The sequence below is a fragment of the Linepithema humile genome, chromosome 3 (assembly GCF_040581485.1).
Source record: "Linepithema humile isolate Giens D197 chromosome 3, Lhum_UNIL_v1.0, whole genome shotgun sequence".
In the NCBI taxonomy this organism is placed as follows: Eukaryota; Metazoa; Arthropoda; class Insecta; order Hymenoptera; family Formicidae; genus Linepithema; species Linepithema humile.
Window position 1 is genome coordinate 5,597,277 of NC_090130.1, and position 11,379 is coordinate 5,608,655.

At 32.1% G+C, this 11,379-nt stretch overlaps 2 protein-coding genes across 2 annotated transcripts in view; one reads left to right on the forward strand and one right to left on the reverse strand.

The window, feature by feature from the left end:
• Positions 1–219, reverse strand: part of nudC (nuclear distribution C, dynein complex regulator) — a 75,843-nt gene extending 75,624 nt beyond the window's left edge. Inside the window, exon 1 of the mRNA XM_012374238.2 lies at positions 2–219. Within this exon, the coding sequence (XP_012229661.1) occupies positions 2–76 (75 nt within the window). The 5' untranslated portion in view covers positions 77–219. The remainder of the gene's footprint in view (position 1) is intronic.
• Positions 220–4,602: 4,383 nt separating this feature from the next.
• Positions 4,603–9,755, forward strand: LOC105676231 (sperm-tail PG-rich repeat-containing protein 2-like). Its single transcript, XM_067351332.1, has 8 exons — positions 4,603–6,077; positions 6,297–6,455; positions 6,518–6,739; positions 6,854–6,973; positions 7,047–7,194; positions 7,266–7,507; positions 9,220–9,376; positions 9,445–9,755. The coding sequence occupies exons 3-8, from the start codon at positions 6,566–6,568 to the stop codon at positions 9,585–9,587; spliced, it is 984 nt and encodes a 327-aa protein (XP_067207433.1). The 5' UTR covers positions 4,603–6,077; positions 6,297–6,455; positions 6,518–6,565; the 3' UTR covers positions 9,588–9,755.
• The last annotated feature ends 1,624 nt before the right edge of the window (positions 9,756–11,379 follow it).

Below are 11,379 nucleotides of genomic sequence, written 5' to 3' on the forward strand. Positions count from 1 at the left end.
CGTCCTGAACACCGCCTTCATGTTCACATGCCATAGCCATCAACATAACATCAAAACGGTCTTCTTTCTTCGTCATTGTTTTTCAATATCCACAATTCACTTTACGACAAAAAGGCCGCAATAATTCTTACGCTGTATAGCAACGTATAACGATAGCACTGGTAGCAACAGTAACGAAACTTTGATGCTTGACACAACGACACCACGCAACTCGACGTTTCTAGAAACGTCGTGTTATTGTCCCGACCGATAACGCACTCTAGTGGTGCAACAGCACGCAATATTATCGACTACTCATAAATTATTTTTAAAAAATAGTTGCAAAATATAGTTTCAAATATAATCGTGTAATCTCCAATATAATGGCAATATTGTTAAACATTTTCATATTGTTCATAGTTAGATAAAGTGCATAATTAGATAATGGTCAAAATTGCATTATGTATATCATATATCATACGTGAAAAAATCATTATTAATAATTATTTCATAATTTCAAATAATTTGAGAAGATGTGCGACATAAAATTGAGCAAAGAAAAAATTCGCAATCAGACAGTAAATGGCGTATAAACATGATATACTTACATCGGCAGTCCACTTTCACCGTGGACGTCTAGCATTTACCTTTTTCTGGACTTCTTCACATCAATCCTCGAAGTTTTGCAATGCTGCTCGATGTTCTTGAATGTTCATGATATAATTACACTGCTTGATACATTCACTCACTTGACACTCACAAATAATACGAATGCGCATAAATGCTATTTTTCGCAGTCGGTGATGTAATGAAGCACGAATCACTTCCATCGGAAAACGCGTTTAATCGAGTAGATTAATTTACTAAAACGATCGCCCGTAGATTCACTTCCGACACGCGATGTGATTTTAACCGGAGTAAAAATTTCATGGAATACTCAGCCATTATCGCGAACGCGAGCACTAACTGCTTCAAACATCATGGGCTAGCAAGATAATCTGATTAATCCATCGAGATCCCTTTTTGCTTCTTTGGATGATGATGCTTGATGATGCTCGATACTCCGAACGCTGAATGACACTAGCGACGCTCATCGAAGGAACGAATACTGCAAAATATACAAAATAAGTATGTTAGAAATGTACGCAATAAAATGTAAAGCAATAGACACCGAATACGATCGGACGACACATTACTCGTAATCACGGAGAGAACAATTAATACAGGAAGACGATTATTTGTTGCCAGATTCGGTATTTTTGATACTCCTTCGTACGCGAAACGGCCGAAACAGACGCGGGACGCGCATAAAAAGACGCGGGAACGTGCAGCAATTTCAGTTCGATCATATTACGTGAAGCGCGCTGATTCACAGTTGCTAAATTAATGTATGCTCGGTCAATCACGTGATTAATTTCGCGCGCTTGCTACGCGCGGGATCTTTTTAAAGACGCGGTATCTTATTAAAATTTTTAAATGATACTAAGCCATACATGCGTGTGTTACACGCGCGACTTTTTTTCTTTTCTTTCCTCCTTGATCCAAGTAAATATTTATTTGATTCAAGTAAATAATTTTTTTCATTTTTTGATTCAACGCAAACGTTGTGATGACAACATCAATCAATAATAAACAAAATCATCAATGCGTACTTCGGGACAGATAAACCGATCGATAATCGTCGCATGGCAACGAAAAGAGGCTTCAAAAGTCAATAAAATGCCTTTTTTAAGATAGGAAATTTATAACATACTAGAACAATACAAGCGCGCGCTACGCGCGCGCACTTATAATTATAATTCAATAATTAAAAAATATAAATATTTTAATAAATTTTTTTTATTTTAAATAACAGTCAAAATAACCTTCGCTCTCAATCTATCAAACTATCAGAATAATCGCGATAACCAATCAGAGTTGCGGAAAAGCATCAACAATACTTCCGATACATTCGAGTATCGATCTTTCATGCCTTTTTTAAGCGTGGATTCAAGTAAATGATTTTTTTAATTCCAAGTAAATATTTACTTGAATAAAATAATTATATTTTTTATTCAAGTAAATTATTTTTTTGATTTAATTAAATATTTATCAAAAACAAGTTATAAATAATTATTAGCATCAAATAAATATTTATTAAAATCAAGTAAATATTTATTAAGATTAAGTAAATATTTATTAAAATAAAGTAAATATTTATTAGAATAAAGTAAATGTTTATTAAAATCAAGTAAATATTTATTAGAATTAAGTACTTAAGTAATTACCAAATATTTGATAAGTCGGAAAAAAATGATTTAGTAAATATTACCAAATATTTGATAATAAGGGCGAAAAAATTTAGTAATTATTACCAAATATTTGGTAATGAGGGCAAAAAAATTTAGTAATTATTACCAAATATTTGGTAATGAAGGCGAAAAGATTTAGTAATTATTACCAAATATTTGGTAATAAGGGCGAAAAGATTTAGAATTATTACCAAATATTTGTCAACGAGGGCGAAAAGATTTAGTAATTATTACCAAATATTTGGTAATAAGGACGACAAGATTTAGTAATTATTACCAAATATTTGGTAATGAAGACGACAAGATTTAGTAATTATTACCAAATATTTGAAAATGAGGACGACAAAATTTAGTAATTATTACCAAATATTTGGTAATAAGGACGACAAGATTTAGTAATTATTACCAAATATTTGGTAATGAGGACGACAAAATTTAGTAATTATTACCAAATATTTAGTAATGAGGACGACAAGATTTAGTAATTATTACCAAATATTTGGTAATGAGGACGACAAGATTTAGTAATTATTATCAAATATTTGGTAATGACGACTCGAAAACTTCGTTTTCCATTACCAAATATTTGGTAATGACGTCTCGAAAATTTCGTTTTCCATTACCAAATATTTGGTAATGACGACTCGAAAATTTCGCTTTCCATTACCAAATATTTGGTAATGACGACTCGAAAATTTCGTTTTCCAGTACGAAATATTTGGTAATGACGACTCGAAAATTTCGTTTCCCATTACCAAAAATTTGGTAATGACGACTCGAAAATTTCGTTTTCCATTACCAAATATTTGGTAATGAGGACGATAAGATTTAGTAATTATTACCAAATATTTGGTAATGAGGACGACAAGATTTAGTAATTATTACCAAATATTTGGTAATAAGGACGACAAGATTTAGTAATTATTTTCAAATATTTGGTAATGACGACTCGAAAATTTCGTTTTCCATTACCAAATATTTGGTAATGACGACTCGAAAATTTCGTTTTCCATTACCAAATATTTGGTAATGACGACTCGAAAATTTCGTTTTCCAGTACGAAATATTTGGTAATGACGACTCGAAAATTTCGTTTCCCATTACCAAATATTTGGTAATGACGACTCGAAAATTTCGTTTTCCATTACCAAATATTTGGTAATGAGGACGACAAGATTTAGTAATTATTACCAAATATTTGGTAATAAGGACGACAAGATTTAGTAATTATTTCCAAATATTTGGTAATGAGGACGAATTAATTCAGTAATAATTACTATAACTTTTACCTAATCATTTAGCAACTATTACAAAATATTTGATAATTATTACCAAATATTTGGTAACTATTACCAAAGCGTTTAGTAACTATTACCAAATATTTAGTACTATTACCAAATGATTTGTTAATAGTTATTAAAATATTCGTTAATTGTTACCAAATATTTGGTAACTATTACCAAATCGTTTAGTAACTATTTCCAAATATTTAGTAACTATTACCAAATATTTAGTAATTAATACCTAATCATTTGGTAACTATTACCATATCATTCGTAATATTCACTAAATTTTATGTAATAATTACTAAATGATTTGGTAATAGTTACCAAATATTTGGTAATAGTTACTAAATATTTGGTAATAATTATCTAATATTTGGCAATAGTTATTAAATGATATGGTAATTGTTACTAAATATTTGGTAATAGTTACCACTTGGGTCCTGAGTGAAGATATTAATAAGTTGCCGATAAGGAACTGATCAGGCAAGGCCTTACTTAGTGATCGGGTTTTGATGAGTACATTCAATCGGGACTCGAATAAAAATATCAATAAGGCCCCGATAAGGAACTGATCAGGCAAGTTCTTACTTAGTGATCGGGTCCTAATGAGTACACCCGATCGGGACCTGAGATGTTTGGTAACGCAATGCCCCTATCGAGAGCCGATCGAGTTGCTCTATTACAATCTTACTTTTATTTAATCAGGATCCTTATCGGCTGATTATGAGGTTTATTAATTATTATTGTTTTTGTGAGACAGCTAAAGGATTAACTACAGTAAAATTAGTATCTGGAAAAATAAATTTTAAAATACAATTTTATATAATTGTAGTAAGGTATGTTTTCTTTATGTTTCTTTTTTTTAATATTGTTTTTGGTAATATATTTGTGATATTTCAGATATTATCTTGCATTATAATGTATTATCATCAAAAAAAAAATTCAATACTCAAGTTATTTAATAATGTAAGGTATTGAGATGGTACGTGCCAAAAACATCGCAACACGATGATAGAATAGAATCCAATAATCTGTATTTTGTTTAGTCTCGTTATGTACACATACTATATATCAATATGCTATGTTAAATAAAAATATATAAATTTTATCGAAATTATTTGTATTACACATTTTCTGACGTAATATTTAATAATTATAATAATGATATTATCATATTTAATAATTTAATAATTAATAAGTCTATACCTCATAATCACCTTATAAGAATCACTTGATCTACTCTTAAAAAAGGCCTGAAAGATCGATATTTGAATGTATCGAAAGTATTGTTGATGCTTTTCCACGACGCTGATTGGTTATCGCGATTATTCTGATAGTTTAATAGATTGAGAGCAAAGGTTATTTTGACGGTTATTTAAAATAAAAAAAATTTATTAAAATATTTAGATTTGATAATTATTAAATGATTATAATAAGTGCGCGAGCGCAGCGCGCGCCTGTATTGTTCTAGTACTTATAAAAAGCCTAATAATATAAAAAAAATAATATTAAAGTACAAATTTCAATCACACAACTCTTAAACTACTTGATATTTTATTAAACTTTAAAATACTAAACATATTTATTAAAATATATTTTTTTTGTAAATGTCATTGCCTACATTTTCAAACATTAGATATATAAGACATATCAATTTTTTAATTATTACTAGATATTAAGTTATTGTAAAAAGCAATTACAAAACAAATATTATTTTTTTATAATTAAATACATAAATTCGAAACACTATACAATTATATATAGCAGATGTAACAAATATTATTATTATATTAAAGCTGACAATTATAAAAAAGTGTGATTCTAAGTTGTTTTTTGTCGCTCAGTCGCTGCTTTTCAAGTGTGCTTTTATTTTTAAATTTAGGTTATAAGTCAAGCTTGCTTTAAATTTTTTCTTTTCAATTGTGTACGCTAAAGCTGACGCATGGCGTTTGACAGAGTAGAAAAATTCGTAAAACGAACTACGTCGACCTGTGATCAAATAGGGCCCGGAACTTACGATGTATCGGATATATCAAAGCCACCTCGAGATCTGGGTAACTCATAATGTACAATATCCATGTGTTTTTCCGTTAAATTTGCATTCTCATGCGCTGTGTACACTTTTACATGACCATGTTCCACAGACAATGCTTATCCATTTTTGAGCGGAACCAGCAGACAGACACTCGGCATACCAAAAGACGCGCATAAGTTTCCAGGACCTGGCTCGTACAATATAGAGGCGCCGCAAAAACATATACCAGAACGTGCATTTTCCCTATTCATGCTTCATTTATTTGCAATTCTTCCACACGCTTGCCATCGAGATATGTAAATCCAACATCCTTTGAGATTCAATAATTTACAGGGCGGCGTTAGTATCGATTACACCGATGTTAGATTTAAAGAAAAGGTGTATGAAGAACCAACAACAAGGTACAGTTTGCCAGATGATTCATTTCAGGAATCGCCTCAAAAAACAAGATCCCATCTGGGTACTTGGCGAGGCCCTGCTGGCAAAGTAAAGTATTTTTCTGCTAACATGTAAAATGCTTCGCTGTGTGATTAAAAATTTTATATTATATTACTAATGCTATATGATATAATGTTACAAATCTCATTGATTGTTTTGTCGCTTAAAAATTTATAACATTTTTATGCAAATGTATTTAATATTTAATATTGTGTACAATTAAATATCTCTTTTTCAGTCGTTTCTTTTTGTCTATTATATCTGTAGCTATGGTTGATTCGCCCTCCACGATCGATTATACTAACAGGCCCTTCTGTCCCTTCGAAACATGATGTCGACGGATATATCTATGATGAACGCGGCGTATTAGTAAAAAATCCGGTCATCAAGCATGAACCAACCGATTTTTACGATATTCATCGAGGGGTAATAAAAAAACTGTGCTTTCTTTCCATAAAAGATCTCGCGAACGATTATTTATACCGCAGGAGACAAACTTTACTACTCTGAAGTACAAAGGAAACTTTTGGAGCAGAATGAAGGGTAGAGATGACGAACGGACTTCCGTGACCCCGGGTCCCGGGAACTACGAGCATGAAACAAAGAAAAGTCCCGCCCAAATCCACGACGAGAAAACTAGGGAAGCGAAAAGAGCCACCGTTAAGCAGCCGCGTTTCTTGGAAGCTTTGTACCAGCAAAAATTACGCCAAGTAATTTTAAGAGCACGCTTTGTAACTTTCCCACTGGTTCTTTCGCGAAAATCCGGGAAACTACCTTTGTTTCTGTCTTAAATCATCTTATAAAAATTTGTTTTTCCCGAAAAGAACTTTCCAGCTCCTAATCGTTACGGTCCACCGAAAAGCGTGTTTGATAAGTACAAATATATCTCGTGTAAGTGTAATCCTTATAAAGTGGAGCCACCACCTTTTAATCAAACTGCAAAGGTATGTTTGTTTAGAATATATGATTTCTATTTATTGTGTGTAATTATGATTTATTTTTAATTATTTGTTTAAGAGATTTGAGAAGGATATTGAATCAGAGACACCTGGACCGGGGACATATGAAATCGCAAATGAACAAATTTGTTACAGTTCTATTCTTGCCGCACCTTTCGGCGCTTTCAATACCCGATTTAAAAAAGTCGATGACACAGTAACTCCAGGTATATATTATGTAAACAAATATTAAACGCACGTTAAGTTTATAATAAAATTGCGTAAATTGATATTACAGGACCTGCGGATTATCACACGGATGTTGGAAATTTGGCTTTTGAGTCTAAAAGACGTTTTAAAGATTATTATAGAAAAACGATTAATTATCAAAACTTTTATCAAATGCTGAGATTGATAAGTGACGAAGATGAACAAATGTTATGTTACGATGAATACGAAAAAGTAGATGAGAAAAAATTCCCTGTATATCATGCGGTTTTTAAGTCAAGAGTGGATAGATTCTCCAAAATTTACAAACATGTAAGTATTATAAAAATGTTATACATAATAAAATACATGTTTTTTTAGTTAAATTGTTCATTCAAAATTATTATAAATTTTTATTTTTATGAGCAAATGCTTAGTATTGATTATTACTTTGTTAAGAAAAAATTCTTTTTAGTTTTGTATGCAGTTATTATTATTATTATTATTTTTTTTTTTTGTATAACTCAATCGATATATTGTAGAAACACAAAAGTGCTTACATATACAAGCTCTATTTGCTGAAAGATGTCAGCACCACCATAAAAGCCTGATATTGTAATAAAAATTTTATCTAATTGTAAATTAATATTTTAACTAGATAAATTTTTCTACTATTCTAAGTAATATATTATATATATATATAATTAATAGAAATAAATAATTTTTAGTGTAATTATCATATCGTAAAAGGTTAGAATTCTATAAACTGCAAAAGATATAAAAGATGCTTGATAATTAAAAAATTTTGATGTGTTTCTAAAAAATAAAACAATTTTTTCTATGTATAATATGAAATAACTAAAAATAAAAGACGGACTAAGAACAATAATATACTAAATTTCTATTATTACCATAAAATAAATAACAGGGAGAAATACGTCATATTATATTCTATGCATTATCGTAATCAATTAATTAATTATTGATGACTTCAATAAAGAACGCGATCGTAATTGCCTTTGCCCGGCTTACGACGCGATAAGAAACTTAAACTAGTAGTCACAATAAGTCTGTGGTCAGACCGAACGTCCGAAGATTCTTTCGGCTTGTTCGAGAATCCGTTGGGCTAGGTGGACCCGAGTAATCCTAGAAGCGCAAGGTAATCAGGAGAGCTGGAGACGAAATTAATGGCAGCGGATCGAACCGATGCATCTGTACCCGGGGCGATTCGAGACTAGGATCCAATCTGGCCGTTAATCGAGAGCGTCGGGACGAGATTCGATACCGCAGCCAGTAGATAGGCCAGGATAGAATCGTCAGTGCCGAACGACTTGCCACTGATTCCGCTATATTCAAGTTCGTGTAGTTTCCATTAGCCGGCGTCTCACTTAACAATCGAAACGTTACAAAACTGTGAGCACAGTCTGCAGGCGACACATCTATTGGTGTATCGATTGATAAATTAACTAGCGGTAATCAATTAGTCGCGTTAGTTTCCTGCTAAATAAATGAATCAATGCTTTTCGCTTCGCGATAGAAGCAGCATCAATTGACTCCTTCTTTTGACGTTTTTTGTTGCGGAGAATTGTGGCATGCCATTTTAAGGAAGCTCAAATTTACATAACGTAGGGAAGAGTGGTGACTGCCTGCCGGAAATGACGTTTTGCTGTGCTCTGCAGGTCATTTCCACGCAGAAGCGCGTGGCCGATGTTGCCCAGAGAAATCACTTCCGGCTCGCTGAGCCGGAAATTCGAGCCAATCCCTGCCTGGTGTCTCTGTCTCTATAGCGCGAATTGCAGATGGCCGGAAACATCGGCGCTTAGATTTGTGTCTGTTGTCCATCCTAAATGATTAAATTACAAAGAAGGAAAGCGGAGTTTTCCTGATTACCTTCCACTCCTCTGATCTCACCGAGCAAAATTCATATAGCTCGAAATATAAAAATATCTTCTATGTGGATTTTATTTCAATCGCAGCATAATAGCATAATCGAGCACCATTTATTTCCTATAAATTAAGGATTCTTTATCGTTCAATTTTGATAGAGTGATGTACCGGATCCAGGTGCTTATGAAGCTTTATCAGCCTTCAAAACTAATCGTGATAGATGCGATTTCCTTTGTCGACGATTAGCTCCACCCTTCGGCTCACGCGCCAGTCGGTTTCCGGTGATATCAAAAGGCATCGATTTCCATGTACCAGGTATAAAGCGAAGTAGATAACAAAGAAATCGGCGAGGAAGCTTTTTCATTATTACTGTGCGTGCATAGGTCCATCCTACTACGATCTCAGGGGAGATATATCAAAGAACGTAAAGAACGGCGTGATATGCTACGCTCCACGTGAAAAGAAAGAGAATATCAAAGGACCAGGACCACTGCGTTATCATGTAAGATTTTTTCAATTTATATAGATGATAGTATATGATATAATATATTATTGAATGCTTATTGCGAATGTTTTCTTCATTTGATAATAAAAAAATTTCAAAATAAGTGAGAAATAATAGTATTTAAGCTTAAATACTCAGAATACTAATGCATTAAAAAATTCCTTAATAAACGACAACAAGAGATCAATATATTATTTTATGTATGTCAATGAGTATTAGTCATTCATGATTATACTAATTACATGTTGTAACCTTTGATACATCTTGTACAATCTCGTACATTGAGAAATTACTTAATGATGGGCAAATGATTGCCTTCGATCAACTTCAATCTTTAATTGCCTCGCGGAAACATTCGATAATATTTACTTAGTTGTAACCTGGCAGGATATTGCGTGCTCACGGCGTATGAGAGTAATACCGGATGCTTCAGATAGTGATGTATGAGGCACGGCTATGCAGTACGAGATAGCTAGCATCCTGCATTATTCCGTTTGCCGTATTTTCACCGTATCCGTGTGTAGAGTAGCTTCATAAATTGCAGATACCAGAAAAATGCAGTTTCATTATTGTGAATGTTAAAATATATCACTTAAAAAAAATTATTTATCATCGTCAATTAAGTAGAATCGATCAAATATGACTTTAATTAATTAATGGTTCCTGTACAGATACATCCATGCCATACATCATCTGTCTTGAAAAAGTCATTCAACGTCACTCTGGGTAAATCGAAAATCATAAAGGATATCAAGACAACCCAAAGTCCTTGGCATCGTCAACGATCGAAGAAAGTTCTTCGTTGTTTTTCTGTACCTCGCAAACAATATCAGCATTGTATTTCTGCCTGATATTGATCGGTCGATACATTAATAAAGGAAACCTTACGTGTTCTACCGAAGAACTTCAAATATTCGCTGAATAATGATTAAAATGATATGTTATTAATAATTTATGAAATTTCATGTGTGTGTGTATCCTTCAAAAATTTTTGTGCTTTTAATTTAATCGAATTATCTTGGAATGAATAAATTATTTCATCTTATATAACCGTTTTAAGATTGTATAAATCACGTATGTTCATTGAATATGCGGAACAAATGTAAAAATTTCATAAATATTCAAATGGGAAACGAGCTTGCAGAGCGATAAATTTCTGTTCAGACTTTCAGGGGAGATCGCGACTATGATCAATACCGAAAGTCGGATATAGTCGATGGCAAAAGACGTTCACTGAACTGTAACAGTCGAGTGTAATGACGCGTAAAGAAAGGCAAATGTTTTCCAAATATCAGATCATGCGGCTGAAAAGACGATGGTTATACTTATTACCCACAATATCGTAGGTGGAATAAAATTTAACATCTTTCAATGTGTTCGGTGCACAAAGCTCGAATGTTCGCTGCAAATGAGATGATTATTCTTTAAATATGTTATATAATTATCATTATTATCTTTCTGTACTGACATTCACATATATATAATATAATTCACTGTTATTTTCATAGAATTAAAATTTTAGATTAACAAATAATTAAATAATAAAATATCGGAAAATGTTTTTAGTAGAAACAATATATTAAATATATACATATATATATATATAATATAATAGTTTTTAACGATATGTATAAATAAATTACACATTCTTTGAAATGTACATTAAAAACGAAATACACAAAGTTCTATGTATCAGTAAAATGCTTCAATTTTCTGTCACTAATGCATCTACCAAACATGCATTAGTCTATTTTGAAAGCAATTATACTTATCAGAAACAAACGTTGTGCGATATACCAAAGAGCTGCGCACA